The following is a 16,503-nucleotide window of genomic DNA, read 5'->3' on the forward strand; positions in this document are numbered from 1 at the left end:
CAGTGGCTTTGTGTAAGTGTTGCTAACCACTCGTTTTTAAATGTCTTAGGCGTTTTCAAAGGAGCTCACTTACAGGACTGTAGAGTATTAACTGATAAAGGGTCTGGTAATAATTCTGAAATTAGCCTGTGAATAATATTTTTAGGTGTTCTCTGATAGTAGCTAAAATATTCACTTGATAACATTCATTTTGTAATCTGTATGTGTCATTTTTAATTTTTTTTCAAATTCTGATCCTCATGAATTTGCAGATTGACTACTGATCCATCACCATTTACAGCTCTGTTCTAACAGTTACAGATTTAAATTCTGGCAGATACCATCAGCTCTCAAGGAGAGGGCTGCTTTTGCCAAAAAACAAGGTGTTTTTGCATGCTGTTGTCTAGATTAAATGTATGTACAGGGGAGAGAAACTATTCTTGGAAAATATTTGTATGGTGGTTTAGGGCTTATTCTTCATGTCAGACAAAAACATCTCAATATAAATTTTACTGCTGATTTATTCTCCAGGGTCTCAGGAAGCATTTAAGGAAAGTGTTCTTTTGCTTAAAATTGCAGTTTTGTCATGTTTGCAGAGGAAATGCCAGTGTTTAGAAGACTCGGTGGTTATTTTTTATAACATATCAGCATCTGAAGGCTCAGTGCCCACGTTGCTGTTTTTATAAGAAGTGTAACCCCTCGGTTTGAGCTGTGTGGAGGCAGTGTAGTCCCAGAAAAGCCTTCTGATACTGCTTGGTTTCCTTGTGGAAGGGATGTGAGGCAGGATGGGGCAGGAGAGGCCCCTGCTGCGGCTTCCTCCGCTCTCGGAGGGTCGTGTGTGACTGGCGGCACCTGCCATCCGCTTCTGCTGGCCGTGGCACTTTCTGTACAAAAAAATATGTGTGAATTTCTCTGGTAGTGAGATACATATATCTCACTGTATAAATGGAAGCATGTGGGTTGGAAGGGACCTCCAGAGGCCATCTAGGACAGCCTCCTGCTGAAAGCAGGGCCAGTTAGGTCAGATGACCTGTCTATTCAGAATGACGTCCAGTTGAGTGATCCAGGCAACCCCAGCTGTACGTACAGATGGGGGACGAGAGGCAGGAGAGCAGCCCTACAGAAAGGGATCTGGGGGTTCTGGTCGATGCCAAGCTGATCATGAGCCAGCAGCGGGCCCTGGCAGCCAAAGGGCCAACCGTGCCCTGGAGGGCCTCAGGCACGGCCCTGCCGTCTGGCTGGGGGAGGGCTGCTCTGCTCTGCTCTGCCTGGGGCGGCCTCACCTCGAGCACTGGGTGCAGCTTTGGGCACCACAACATAAAAAGGACATAGAGCTATTAGCGTCCAAAGGGGGGCTATGAAGATGGTGAAGGGTCTAGAGGGGAAGACGTGTGAGGAGCGGCTGAGGTGCTTTGGTTTGTTCAGCCCAGAGCAGAGCAGGCTGAGGGCAGGCCTCATGGCGGCCTGCAGCTCCCTCACGAGGGGAGCGGGGGGGCTGATCGTGTCAAGAGAAGATGACAGTGCGCGTAGCTGCTGTAATATTGAATGCAGTTTGCAACTAGAAAGAAGTTGCAGTCTTCCCAGTAAGGGAGGTTGTGACACTGAAGCTTGGTATTGAGAGGACAAGGACTGATAGCTGAATGAACTAAACATGCTTCAGTAAGACATTCCTCTCTTAAGCTTACCCCCTTTGGAGATCAGCACAGAATTATAGCGAATGCAGTATAAACATTAGGAGAAACACTTGCAGGAGTGGTGACAGTGTGAATAAACAAGCAGAAGGGGAAGAGGGGGCACAGATGAATGCAGTGACATACTTGTTCAGGATCATCAAGCAGTTCATTTCAGAGCTGGGAACAAAATGACCTCCAGGCCAGAGCCTGATTTGGCTGTCTCCTAGGGATTTTGAGATCGAGGGGGGGGGGGGGGGGAGGCACTTCAGAAAAGAATGAACACTTATATACCTCAAATCTTACTTAAAATCAGATTTTTGTTGTGTGCTTTTTTTTTTTTTTTTGAAAATATATACTGGATTGTACTCAAGGACTAGTTGTCGTTGTCCTAGATTACAGCTGAGTGTAAAGCAACCTGAGCTGACAGTGAACTCTAGAGAAGACTAATTCTGTGAAATAGTGTGTCTTTCCAGAAATATATATATATGTATTTCAAATCAAGCTCCTAGCCAGGAATTAAAAACAAACAAAAAAAAAAGAAAGAAAGAAAGAAAAAGACTGCCTTAATTGATTAAATGAATATAAACAAATGAACTTCTTGCATAGAATATTTTGTCCAAACAGGCAATTTGTCTCTAATACTAGTTACAGTATCAGAAAGAGTAAAATGTAAAATTCTAAATCCATTAAGCTTGTAAAGTAACTGGACTATGATATATCTTTATTTAAATATATATATATATATATAGTCCTTGTTTAAAAAAAAAATAAAATCAGAAGAGTTGAAAATGCTGTTGAACTTGGCGTGCTGAAAAGTTGTCTGAGTCTCTTACTTTTTAAGTCTAAATATTTAACTTCTGATGTTTGGAACAGAAATTAGTGGATTTTTTAACATGTTTAATACTACTATGTGTATATTTATTTAAAAGAGCCTGGTATATTTTCTTTTCTTTTTTTTTTTCCCTCTCAAAAGTGTTTGCTGATGGAAGTTTTGGAAATGAATGCGCAGGTTTGTGTAAAGTAGCAGCCGGCACCGCTATGGCCACACCTGAGACAGCTCTGTGGGTTGTGGCTCCAGCTGCTTGGTACTATTCCACCCCTTCTCACACCTCGAGGTGTGCTGGCACGACCACATGCGCAGTTGCTTTCCAACCTCTGCCTGGACTAAAATAGGCACTGGTACATGTTTCAGGGAAGGTTCAGCCCTGGAGGGAATCTCTGAATGTCATCCTGTAGCAAGTGCCTCAGTCCTTGCTTCAAGCAGGACCAGTGCCAAGGTTAGTTCCGAGCTGCAGCCAATGTATTCTTAAATTCTCACAAATGAGAAACGTTGTCAGTTTGAGAAATAAGGGCAAGGACTTGCTGGTGAGCCCTTTGGCTCCCCTGTGGCCAGAACAGCATGTCTGGTGGCAGCTCTGGGGTGTCTGAAATGCACGTTTTGCCAGTTGGATTTGGTTGTGCTGGGCAGTTTCAGGAATGGGATACCTGAATGTCTGACCTACTGTGACTCATGACCATGTTTGAGCAAATAATTAAGTGTATTTCAGCCTAGGAGCTTGTACAGTGTGTGTGGCAAGCAAGGATGTTGCTCTACTGGAGTTATTTCTGAGTGCGTTGTAATGACTTTCTGGCACAAATTGTCTGGTCAGTAAGCAGGCAGGAGATGAGTGAGTGGCTTTTCGTACGGGTTTTTCATGTTGTGGTGGATTTTTTGTTCTTTTTGCTATAACTCTCTGCCTGGTTTTCAGCACTGCAGGAAGACTTGTTGTGTTTTTAAGCCCCAGCCATTTGTCTTCAAATTAGTTGTGGAAAATAGTCTGCAAATGGATGAGCGCAAAGAACAAGATTGCATAAGCCCCCTTTTCCAAGGACGTCAGGCTTAAATAGCCAGTCTTTCGGATGAAATGATGCAGTGCTTTTTGCTGGCACCGGCAGGCTCATCTTCTGGCTCTGGTAAGGAAGCCATTCAACTTGGAGGTTGACCCTGGTTGTAGAAAATCGACAGAAACTTTTTGAAACAGACTAAGAATAGCACAGGTGGGTTTTGTTTTGTTTTTAATGCTATGGCAACGTGGGGAATGGAGAAACCCTTTGGGTACAAATGAATTAAAATGTATATATATTCTGTAATGTTCATCAATCTCCCTGACTTATCTTCCAGTTTTCTTCTGTAAAAGACATGAAGCAACTAGGCAAATTTTATGATGGAATGGAATAATATTTACTAGATCTTAACTCGTTTTCTTTTTTTTCAAATGCTGTTAGGAACAGGAGGGTGACAGGAAATCAAACCCAAGGAGATTTATAGCGTTTGTGGTTCTCATGTTTTTCTCATGTCTTTTGGTTCTTTTGGGTGTCTCCAGCTTTGATAGTGGCAGGTGTGCATACTCCAGCTCCATAATTGCAAAATTTGTGCCTTGGAGTTTTCCTGTGCCTGTAGTGAGTCAGTCTGAAAGATTGCAGGTGTCCTTGTAATCCTGTGTTTTCTTTGAGTGGCTGGCAAGAGCAGCCCTCTGGCTACAGCATAAATCGCACAACTGGCACTCATTAGTGGAAGTGAGAAAGGTGTTTGATCTGCCTGCACGGGCTGGGCTTCTCCCCTTCGTAGCGCCCATTGTCATGGGACTGGTTGCTTTCCTCTTGTAGCCAGAGGGAGTAGAAAAGTCACAAAGGTAAAAAATGGTAAAAAGTATAAAGTCATGGTGTGTTAGATTTTTTTTTTCAAAAACTAATGATGAAAAAAAGGCTCACAGGGGGTTTCTGTCTGCACTTTGTTCCCAGCGCCCGACCTCCAAAGATCCCATCTTCCTTGCTGATAAAGTGGAAAAGATCTGAAGTACTGAATAGCTGAAAACTGAAGTAGATATTATTATGATGAAATCTGCCTAATATTTTGAGTTGGAAAAATGAGCACAAGAGCATTGTTCTGTAAGACTTAATTTAAAAAAAATGCTGTGAGGGATGCAGATGGATAGTGAACTTTGTCAGCAAAGATCTGACTGATCTTAACAGGTTGAGATTTCAGTGAAATAAATGTCCAGACTGATGAATAAATATGAGTTTTATATTTATTCTGTATCTTTTCTCCCTTTGCCAGCAGCAGTTAATAGAAAGTCTGTTGTTCCTTCTCTCTAGAAACTTTCCACTTTGTTTTTCACTCTCTACAAAGTGTCAACACAAAAGCAAACTTTCTTTGGCTCGCCAAAGCCGTTTTTCTTGGCTTTGTAGCTTTAGGAAGGATCCTGACTGGTGCAGACCAGACCAGTTGATTTCTTTTAGTTTTGTCGCTGCATCAAATCCTGATGGAGAAGGGCTGCCTTAAAAGAAAGCCAAACTGAGGAGCAATCTCTGCGCTGCCGCTGAGGCTGTGAACGTCTTGGTGCCGTCAGAACAGCCAGAAGGAGCCTTTCTGTGGGACTCACCTCCGTGCCAGGCGAGGAGAGCCGGAGATAGTCAGTCTGCAGCCAGCCGCTCAGCTGCACAGCCAGCGCAAGAGCCACAAGAGCAGCGAAGTGCAGGGCAGCCGTGCCTTGTCGTGAGCCTTGTCTGTCAAAATGTTCTGTGTCTGTCAAAAAAAAAAAGTGCTGTCAAAATGACTACTGGCACAGTGCTCGCTTGGTTAAAGCAGATGTCAGTATAGCTGTCCGACTGCTTGCTGCCGATCCCAACGGCAAGGGGCTGGTGCAGGCTCCTCCTGCTTGGTTATAATGCTTGACTTGAGAGTCAGCTAATGGAGAGGTTTTTCCTCCCTCCCTCCCCCAAGGTGAGGAGAGGAGATGAGTCAGCAGTGAGCATAACCAGGGGGCTATCACTTTAGAGATGATTTGGAGGCTGCTACTTAATGGCTATTACATGGTCAGTGCAATTTTAGGTCAGAATGTGGAGTTTGATCCTTGACATTGGTTCCAGCTGTTGATACTGCTGTGTTAGATTTTAGATTGCATTACATTTCTTCTCATAGCTGGTGTCCAACAGTGTTATCAGGAAAAGAAGTTAAACCTCATTCGCATGCATTTTTCAGGCCCAGTACATATCTGGAAATGGTTATAAAAAGTATGGAAGCAGGAAAATGCTAAGTAAGCTCCTCTGTTCATCATCAAACAGATGGAAAAACTCCATATAGTGTGATGTGATTGTTGATTGATTTTGCTTTCCAGCCTGTTTGAATTGACCACGTTTCCACTGTTCCTCTGATTTAGACTTTTTATGTAGCAGTGACAGCGGAGGTGTTTGCTGGTGACCAAGAGGAGTGTGTGGCTCTCTCGCACTTTCAGCTAGCTTTAAGGCCAGTGGTTTTCCTCTTTAAGTCTGAAAGTGCTATCACTGCAGACCTTAGGGTGAGAATTAAGCACTCTCCATCTCAAATTAGAAGCTTTTAAAAGAAAGCTAATCAATTATTTATCGTGACACTTGTACCATGTCTTCTGCAGTGTAGCCTCAGGCATGTTGCAGTGCTGCAATACAAGTGATGATGTTAATATACTTGTTCTTCGGGCTGAGGGTTTTGCTGACGGTCTGGCACCAGAACAGCTGCCCTTGTGTTAGCAAGCGTGAGCATGCACATTTAGGCAAGATGGTACCTGCACGTGATGATCTCTGCAGTGGGCCGCTTCAATGAGCTTTTTACGGTGGTGGAGCTGCGTAACGTTGGAAGCAGGCCTTTCTGCTAAGTCCCAGTAAGTCCAAGATCTCTTACGTGTCTTAATCTGCTGCAGTCTGATCGTGTGCTTGAGCAGATTTTGGGAGGGGTGTGTGCTTAGCAGCTTCATGCATTTCAGTAGTTGAGATGATAGTTAATTAAATATCTCAGCTCCAAAAGCACTCAAGAGTGCTTAATTCAAGGCAAACACAGAATAATAATGTTGGATCTCTGTTAGAACAACTGACTGATAACAGCACACAACAGAAATCCTTGTCTGAAGGACCTGACTTCTTGTATACCTGGAATTACTCTAAATAATAGTGAAAATTAGGTCGCAGAGAAAAATTTCCTTTATTTTCTACTGGCACACTTTTCAACATTGCTTCCTTGTTGAGATGTGTTACTTAATACATAATTAAATTCGTATCTCAGAATGTTTTAAGTAAAATGCCCAGACAGGATGGTGCAGTGCTTGGCAGACGTGGAGCTGACAGTCTGCGGCGGGGTCATGGTGGCTTCTCCCTGCTAGCGTGGGGGCGAGGTACTTGCTGCTGCTCTCGTCCTTCTGATCCATGCGGAGCAACATGTCTCTTGTGACAAGTAAACTGAATTTTTAGGGCACAGTATATACATAGTAAAAACTGGAATTGGAAGTCTGTCATCTTTTTTTTTAACACCTTCAGACCCTTGTTACTTATTAGACATAATGATCATGTCTACTTTTTATCAGACTTTTTTCCTTTTTTTTTTTTTTAATTAAGGTGGGAGATCTAATCTCTGGTCCTGAAGAAGAACAAATGCAATAATCTTCACTGCACTGCTTTTCTTGCTCTCCCCCTAACAATTAATTAAAGCTTATAAAGTAACCTTGTTCTCTTGAGAGGTTGACTCTTTTCATGTAGAACTCGATGAATTTGGGACTAGATGTAACATACCTGGTGGATGCAGATAGAATCTGTATTTGGCTGCCAATTTGAAGGGTCTGGAAATACAAACAGATTTAAAATATATATATGCATACATATATATATATATGTAAAGGAAGAAATCATTTCTGCTTTTTCCACCTCATAGAAATGTCAGCTACTACAATCTTGCCTCTTCTATGGTTACTTTTTGTTTTTTCCAAATGTACAACACCATCCAGGATAAGCTTTCCTGATGTAAGTCAGGCATTTTTAGAGAGACAGGGATGACTGTCCCCTCTCCAACATGAAAATATTTTCTGTTTGGAAATATCATTTGCTGTCGGTTTAACCTGACTTCCTTTGGCATGAGTGCAATCAACATGTGTATTAGTTTTGCTTCATTTCTTAACAGTGATCCCAGAATTTGGGGGGAAACGTTCAGTTTTCTCTGAATTTGGCTGGGAAACCTTAGGGATGTGTATCCAAGAAGAAAAAGAGGCATTATAGGGTGCTTCCAATGAACGTGTTCAGCTGTTTTTCCTGTGTGGTTGCATGATTTTGACCTTCCACTGGTTAGGAGCTAAACCTGTTTGACCCATACACACGTGTGAGTGTGGGTCTCCGGAGAGCTGCAAATGCCACCCGCTGTGCAAAATGTTCACGTAGCCCAAAGTTCATGGCCTTCAGGTCCGTGTCACTTTTGTTTAACGCCCTTAACTGATATTTGTGAAGTGTTCATGGCTGAGTGACTCCTTCGATTTTTCTGGAGTGGTGCAGTGCATGGGGTTATCTGTGTCCACCACCGAGCAGTCTCCTAGCAGGGTGCATTCCAGCTTGCACTGTATTTCTGCTTTGTTGGCACTTGGGCAGAAGGGACCCTGGAAGAAAGTCTGCTTGGGGGAGGAAGAGCTGCCCTTGGAGTCAGGTGTACCTGACCATGCAATGTGTACTTTTCTGTTCCCAGCCATGTCTCAAGCTGTGCAGACCAACGGAACGCAGCCCTTAAGCAAAACCTGGGAGCTCAGTTTGTACGAGTTGCAAAGAACGCCTCAGGTAATACATGCTGAAGAGCTGGCCTTCGTGGCAGGACTTTTTCTTCATTTTAAACCCGTTACAACTTGATGTTTAAGATTTTCCTTTAAGAGTGCTAACTGCCTGTTTTAATTTACAGCATATTTTTAAAAACTCCACCCAAAACTCCTCCTCTCTCATAGTATTAGAAAACTACACTGATGTTTGATCTGTCTGTCTTTTTCATTCCTTTAGCAATAGGGGTGTGTGTGCTTGATGTGGCTGTGTATGTCTCTTGCTTCATCTATTTTTTTTAATGTAAAAGAATAGTAAAACATGCAATCTCTGTGAGAAAGTCACTAAATTTCATTAAAGAACTTTTACTTTATTTTACATTAGGAAGCAATCACTGATGGCTTGGAGATAGTGGTGTCACCCAGGAGCCTGCACAGTGAACTGATGTGTCCCATTTGTTTGGATATGTTAAAAAACACCATGACGACAAAAGAGTGTTTGCATCGTTTCTGTGCTGACTGTATCATTACAGCCCTCAGGAGCGGGTATGAAAATATCATTACAGGGAAAAGGGATTTCACTTCAGATGAAAATATGATCAAGAAAATCCTGTAAATCTTGGGTGTTGATGAGTAAGAGTTATGTGCCTGTGTACTGCACGTTTCTGAACGGGTAGCACACCTTTCGTGTTTCATTCCCTTGTGTTCAGCCACTTGTGGCAGACCAGATCAGGCCTTAAAAAAACATTCAAGCTTAACTGAAACAACCTATGCTGAAGTACAAATCATTTCTCTTGTATACCTCAATTACAAGTTCATATTTTCTCAAAAAGCAATAGAATTCTGAAGTAATCAACAGCAGCTTAGCCAGTGATTTACATATCTATTTCTGTCTTCAGAGGGCACACTTAATTTGCTGTGCCTGTGGAAATTCTGATGAGGGGTTAGGAAAAATACTCTTGTCATTAGAGAGAAACAAGAAAACTGTCCTCAAGACAGTCCGCATTTCCATTATTGAGGCCTCTTCCTTTTACAGGGGAAAAAAGAAGCCATACAAACCTAATGCATTAGTTAAATGAGACCAAAATGGTAGGAAGGATAAGACCGTGTTTTAGTTTTCCCAGTAATTAGTGCTTGAACTTCAGAATGGGTTCCTCAACCTTTGTTTCATCCTCCTGTTACATCCTTTCAGAGTCCTCTGAAAGACCATGCCTTCGATATAACTTCCATGCAAAATGCATCTTTTCTAGGTGAGAATCCAGGCAGAGGGTTAAGGGAAGAAACAATTTGCAGCATAGAACTTTTGAATTCTTCAGTCTAAATACAGTTTGCTTAAACACACTCTAAGTAAACACACTTTAAAAATTGAAGCAAGCAGATGCGTGGTTTATTTTGTTTAAATATTTTGAATTACTTGATCTGTCAAAGGATAGAAGCCCTCTTCCAGATTTACTGTAAACATTGCGTCTAAGAAATGCAGCATTGGGGCGGACTTCTGTTATTGCCATAGACTTAGTATTGTTTTCTCTCTTTCCTCGTGTCTAGCAACAAAGAATGTCCCACTTGTCGTAAGAAGCTAGTGTCAAAACGATCACTGCGACCAGATCCCAATTTTGATGCTCTCATCAGTAAAATTTATCCAAGCCGTGATGAATATGAAGCTCATCAGGAGAGAGTGCTAGCAAGAATCAGCAAGCACAATAACCAGCAAGCTTTAAGTCACAGCATTGAGGAAGGATTAAAGATTCAGGCTATGAACAGGTACGCGATGGCGTAGTTTGTCCTCATGTCAGTCCGTCTGCCTTAATGCTAGAAGTGCACCACCTGTCCTTGCTCCCTGTGTAGCAAGAGATTCCTCTCTGCTTCTGTGAAGGCTGCTAAAATATCTTTTATCAGTTGTCTATGAAGAGAAAACTTTGTATCACTCCCTGTAACATCTGTGGCAGCTAGATGCTGTTTTATGAAATCACGTATTGTGTCGTTAATAATAGACTGTAATGCAATAAATCCTGTACCAGTATTGCCATTACGTGTGAACAAATGCATGTAATGCCAGGATGAAAGTACTAGTTGCAGCTTACCTCCCAAGACTGGAATATGTGGTGTTTACACAGTCTTGGAATTGTGTGTGTGCATTTAAACGTGAGAACTAGCTGGGAAGGAGACCCCAGACGCTGTTGTAGTGAAGAGTGAAAACTGAGTGACATTAAAAACAATCTTAAAACATGCCTAAAATACGTTTGAGGGATAGGGAAAAATCCTAAGTCTTGTATATGGTTATCTTTATATAAGAATGATTTTTAAAATTTCTTTTTTAAACTCGGTCTCAGAAATGTTTAGTGCTTGTGCATGTATATACTTTGCAGTATGTTAGCCACGTCCAACTTCTGGCATGACTGAGATGGGGAGAGGGAGGAGCTGTGTGAGTAGGCTGGGCGTGTATATTGGGTGAGTTCCGAGTGCGGATTAGCTTCATTTCTACATACTTATCATCAGGTTACAGAGGGGCAAGAAGCAGCAGATTGAGAATGGCAGTGGAGCAGAAGATAATGGTGACAGTTCACACTGCAGCAATGCCTCAACACACAGCAATCAGGAAGCAGGGCCTAGTAATAAGAGGACCAAAACATCAGATGATTCTGGGCTAGAACTGGACAATAACAACACAACTGTGGCCATAGACCCTGTAATGGATGGTGCTAGTGAAATAGAATTAGTCTTCAGGCCTCATCCTACCCTCATGGAGAACGATGACAGTGCACAGACGAGGTAAATGTCTTCTGTTCCTTCTCGTGTGCTCTGCTGTTATCTTTTGTCGCTTTTGTTTTCTTGTCTATCGCTTTTTGGGGCTTTTTAAAATTAATTTGCTTCGGCCGTACCACCTCCTTTTTAACTATGTGCATGTGTGGTTGATGGTACTGCTCAACTACTATCAAAAATAGTGTTACAGTAGCCATCTGTTTTAAGCTTTTGATCAGAGATAAAGGTGGTTTTAAGGGTTTCTAGCAATTCACAGTAGATATTGGGATAATAGTATAATATCACGATGGTATAATATTTACTTCTTATAAGATTATTTGGGAATAAACAAACTTTGCATAAGTGTCAGCAGTGTTTGGAGCAGCTTCGTGTCAGCATGATTTGTAGGCTAGAAGCTTTACCTGACATTTTTTTTATAATCCAGTGTGAGCAGAGACTGCAAATTTTGGATCAGAGCAATGAGCAGTCTTGTGGAGTTTCCTCAGATCTCTTCCTGGCATTTTCTTCTGATGAGACATTTCTCTGTGGTGTCTAAAAATATAGTATAAGATTCAGCCAGCTTTTCTTTTTGGTTTGGAGTTGCAAGGGAGTTTTGGGGGTTGTTCTGAAAGGCAAAGAGAAAGCAAAGCTTTTGGGAGAGGCCTCTGCAGCATTTGTGTCAGACTTCAATTCTTGCATAAAGAATTAAAGAGGAATTGATAACGAGGCAGTAAGGAAGAGTACCTTGTACAAGGGGCAGAGGTGCAGAGAGTGGTGTCGCTCTCACACCTTATGGATTCATGTCTGGGCACTTCATACTGCACGTATGTGCAGATTTCAGCAGTTGTGAGCAGTTCTCAAAAACCCTTAGCAGCCTGCTATTAGGCTTTTCATTTCAAGCAGATGACAGGGCAGCCCTGTTTTTGCCCTACAAAGAGCTCAAGGCCTGTGGGAGGAGTGTCAAAAAGATGTAAGGACTCTTTGGAACAATGTTATTTGGTAAGCTGCATGCATGTCTCGGGTGAAAGCAATTAGTACTCTTATTTGTGAACTCTCTTTAAAGGCCTTTTCACACTCGATGCTTAATGTTTGGGGGTGTTCCAGATGTCTTTTTCCCATACCGATAACATGAGTGTCTGATTAACTTTGTGGTTGTTGGTGCAGATACATCAAGACCTCAGGCAATGCCACCGTTGATCACCTGTCCAAGTACCTAGCTGTGAGATTGGCTCTGGAAGAGCTTCGTAGCAAGGGAGAGTCAAACCAGATGAACCTTGACACGGCCAGTGAGAAGCAGTATACCATTTACATAGCTACTGCCAACGGGCAGTTCACTGTAAGTAGAAGTGATAAGAGTGATACTGAGCATCAGTACGTTTTTGATAAAGATTTGATTAAAATCCACACAGTTGGACTTTTCCTGAGTTGACGTAGGGATAAAATTCATAGCACCAGGTTGCTTATTCAGAAGCAGATAGTTTGCTTTGTAGGAAAGCGTATATCGCCAAAGCTTGGCATATACGTTATTTGGGAGAAATATGGTGTGGCCAGCAACTACTGACTTCTTCCAGGTGAGGACCTGAACTTTTATTTCACAGTTATAATTGAAGAGGGAAAACATCCTTTCATCTGAGAATCTTCTTTGAAGAGCAGATGGCACTTCCTAGAAGCAGGAAGTGTCTCTTGAAGGGTGGCATTTCTCCGCCTTAGCGTAATCTTATACTCCAGTATGAAAGAGCTGCTCTGAGCACAGTTAGGGAAGAATCCCTCCTCTCAGCTGCTGACTTCAGAGAATACAGATACAACAACAATCCAATTGCAGTATTGCCCTGAACTCTGAGCCTGGTCTTATACTTGGGCATTTGAATAAAGTAAGTCTTCTGGTTAAGAGATACACAGATGCTTCACAATAAGAATCTATTTTGAACAGCTTTCAAATGTGACTGCGGAGTGTCCCTTAGAAAAAAGTAGATGTTTCTGGTGTAAATACACACCTATTACTCTCTTTGTTTACAGACGCAGGAAACCTGAAATTCACTTCATTTACAACTATATTCACTTTGTATATAAATTAGCAAAACAGTTTTCCTGCACTATTTTAGTGAGATAGTCAGGAGTCCAAAATAGCTTGCATTGCTGCTTTTTGACACCGAGTGTTTAGCCATAACTTGTTCCACCTCACCAGTGACTTCTTTAAGTCAGTGCGCTGCTCTAATGTAAGCGGTTTTCTAGTGATACCGTACTACGTGTGCAAGCTATCAGGTCTTCTCTTTTCTGTTCTGGTGTTCTCTTCCAGGTTTTAAATGGGTCATTCTCCTTGGAACTGGTCAGTGAGAAGTATTGGAAAGTGAACAAACCCATGGAACTGTACTATGCACCAACAAAGGAACATAAATAAGCTGTGCTGGAAAACTGAGATGGGACTGTTTTTATAGCTGACTTCTTCAATATTAAGAGCAGGCACCACCATCATCTTCATGGACAATACATGCGATGCCTTCAAGCTCTCTCGGTATACTTATTAATATGATTAGACAGTATTCTTGGTTGTATTTAATTTAGACTTTTTTTCTCTAAGAGACTAAATGACCTTCTCCAGTGCATTCCAGTGTTTGACATGCTTTTTTGTTCCCGATGCATGATAACTGAATGAGTGTTCCAGTTTGGAATGTCTTAATTTTGTCCAGGTAAATCTGGATTTCTACTACATTTGACACAGTTATAGTAGCCTCTGTGAAGTATTGAGCATTGGATGGCTAAGTAAGTCTATTCAATAGTAACATATGCCAAGGAATGTGTTAAACGTTGTAATTTGCTAATGGTTATCCATATAAAAGATGGTAGAGAATTGATTTCTGATGGTCTTGCAGCTAGAGATGATCAGATTCCTGAGGAAAGACTTATTATTCAGACAATTTCTTGTGAGCAAATACAGCTATAGTGAGAAAACTGACACTTTAAAACCTTGCTGTTTACTGGGCTTCAGTGCAAGGTGATTCGTGAGATCGATCTGCTTTCTAACACATAGTTCAAACAAAACCAGAAAAAAGCAAACCCAGAGCCCTTCCCTGTGTAGAACATCCCAGTCTTGATTCACGCTGCAGTTTCCCATCTGGCCCTCGTTGCAGTGATGATCCTGTCCTCACAAGCTTAATTAAATGAAATCTTCTGGAAGTTTTACAGCCCTACTCTGTTCCCTGTTGTAACAGATTTTTATTGTGAATGTATCAGTCTTCTGTAAAGAACTGTCTTGAAAACTTCTGTTGAACATAAATCCTCTAAATTCCAGCACACTGACAAAATGCACCATCAAAATGCTTTTGCTTTATAGAATTCTTGCCACCCCAGCTGTGAGCTTATCTAGGCTTCAGTTTGAGTAGGGAGGACTTCAACCACAAGCTGCTCTAAGATTACTTTTTTTTTTTTTTTTTTTTGCACCATAGCTTTAACAAATGTGGCATAGCACTTTGGAAGAAAATTTTAGTACTTGACAAAGTTTACCGTTTAGTGTCTTAAATTTAGGTTCAAGTTTTAAAACTTGGCAGTAGGCTGTTGCGTGAAGTCCAGTAGCTGCTGTTCATGTGCATGTTAAGCTCCTCTTCCCTGGCACTGGACCTTGCTGTCACTTCATGGGGGCTGCTGTACCTATTAGCATCCCGTCTGAGGGGAATGGTGTTACTGCGAGATTCCCGTTGCTCTAAGACTTGCTGATGAAGCCTTCATGTGCTTGCATCTGAAGCTAGAGGCAAAAGAGTTGCTGTAATAGGTGAGAAGCAATATACCTGAACCCATGTGGTATTGCTCCTTTGTCTTGTGTGTAGTTAGACTGAGCTTTTGGCATGTGGTACGTAAGTATCCAACTGCTCGGGGACTCTCTCAGGAAGGAACTACCCTTCCATTCCTTCTGTCTTTCAAGCTTAGCACTTGTAAATACGTGTCTGTTCTGACTGCTGTCATAGTTCAGCTTTATCCCGATGTGAAAACTACACAGGCTTCTTTGAATAATTATTTTCTCTGACTGGAAACACCTGTTTCTTTGTGACAATGAAACTGAAGTTTTCAGGCCCCAGATCACAGGGGGTTAGTTTTTAATTAAATACTTTACTCATTCCTTTCTGGTGAAGTGTTGCATTGTATAGACTATTAGTGCATGTCCACTGAATATAATCCGGGGGGCTGGGGGTGTTGTGATTATAAACGCTTTAAAATTTATGGGGAAACGTCTAGTTTAGTTGCAGCATACCTGCCCATTGTGATAGCTAAGGTAATGTCCAGTCCCTTAAGCAAGAGAGGTGTTCGTGAAGCTGAGCAGTCTGTTTAGGAACCGTCTGTCACTTTGTCCCCAGTTCTTAAAAAAGTATGGGGGAATGTGAAGCTTTTATTTTTCATGTTCATGTTGTAGTGAATTTACTGAATATTTATGTTCTTTAAATATTATATATAATGTAGTTGTTTGATTAAACCATTGATTGCACTGTGACTCATTAGTGCTATAAACTATTTTATTTTCAAGATGACTTTACTATTCCATCTTTTTAAGCCATGTTACTTTAAGTACATGATGCGTGTTAGGTACGGGTAAGCTCTAGTATCCAACTACAATCACGCTGAAGTTCTTCTAATAAATTAACAATAAAAGCAAAAGTTATAAATGAACTAATGGAAATTCCAATGCTGCTTCCTCTTAAAAACAAAAAAAAACATTTAACTAGTTTTTGGTTGTGTGAGGGCTAGTGCTACCGTATATGGGATTTTCCAGAGGGAAGGTTGAGTAGATGTAGCTGACCTCCACGCATATTGATCCTGGCTAGCAGAATGCAATTCGAGTTTGGCCTTTAGCACTGTTACAGTCCACTGAAACCAGCTGAACTCCCATGCACATCGCACACCGTGAATGAGAAATAGAGGTGATGTGGAGCACGTGTGCGTGGCAAGTAAAGGCTAACGGCTCTTCCACCACTTTGCCACAACCTGTCGCAGAGGTCTGCATCCTGAGAAGCGCAAGGATTTTCACAGCACTTGAGTTAAATGCAACAACTTTGGTTGTGTTTAATTGTAGACTGAGTAGGTTCAACAGAAAACAAAACAAAAACAGTACCTATAGGATAGCTCTAACAAATCACGTAGGTTGAGGTACGTTATCTAAAAAAAAAATTAAAAAAACTTCCATGTTCTTGTCTTCATATTGATGTTGTCATATATAATTGTAATAATTGTACTTATTACACAGAACTATAAAACAACTCAGATTGCAGTTTTCTGGTTTAAGAAGTTGAAGACAAAATTCTTGCATATGCTAAAGGTGTGGTATACCGAGATGGACTGAGCTTAACTTCTCTCTGGCAGGGGAAGAGGGAGGTCCCTTTCAGGCTGTACTCAGGCTGCTTGCTGTGCTGACACCGATTTTCAAAGCTGCCTCTGAAGAGATTTATCTCCATTAAAGTTGCCCTCAATCTCAGCTGAACTGGGAAGACCCAGAGAATGCTGGAGAGCTTGCATGCAGCTATTCTGCTGCATTTCAAACACGTATTTCTTCA

General features: G+C 41.6%; 1 protein-coding gene across 7 annotated transcripts in view; it reads left to right on the forward strand.

The window, feature by feature from the left end:
• Nucleotides 1–15,622, forward strand: part of RNF2 (ring finger protein 2) — a 24,599-nt gene extending 8,977 nt beyond the window's left edge. For 5 of the 7 annotated variants that reach the window (XM_080602357.1, XM_080602353.1, XM_080602352.1 and 2 more), the window contains 6 exons: nt 8,167–8,255; nt 8,613–8,773; nt 9,773–9,988; nt 10,724–10,996; nt 12,131–12,302; nt 13,263–15,622. In XM_080602357.1, coding sequence (XP_080458483.1) covers nt 8,169–8,255; nt 8,613–8,773; nt 9,773–9,988; nt 10,724–10,996; nt 12,131–12,302; nt 13,263–13,364 — 1,011 coding nt within the window. In that variant the 5' untranslated portion in view covers nt 8,167–8,168 and the 3' untranslated portion in view covers nt 13,365–15,622. Of the gene's footprint in view, nt 1–3,673; nt 6,329–8,166; nt 8,256–8,612; nt 8,774–9,772; nt 9,989–10,723; nt 10,997–12,130; nt 12,303–13,262 lie in introns of those variants that run through there. The other 2 variants (XM_080602354.1, XM_080602356.1) reach the window with 2 other exon arrangements.
• The last annotated feature ends 881 nt before the right edge of the window (nt 15,623–16,503 follow it).

This window comes from Anser brachyrhynchus, assembly GCF_964034855.1.
Source record: "Anser brachyrhynchus genome assembly, chromosome: 8".
In the NCBI taxonomy this organism is placed as follows: Eukaryota; Metazoa; Chordata; class Aves; order Anseriformes; family Anatidae; genus Anser; species Anser brachyrhynchus.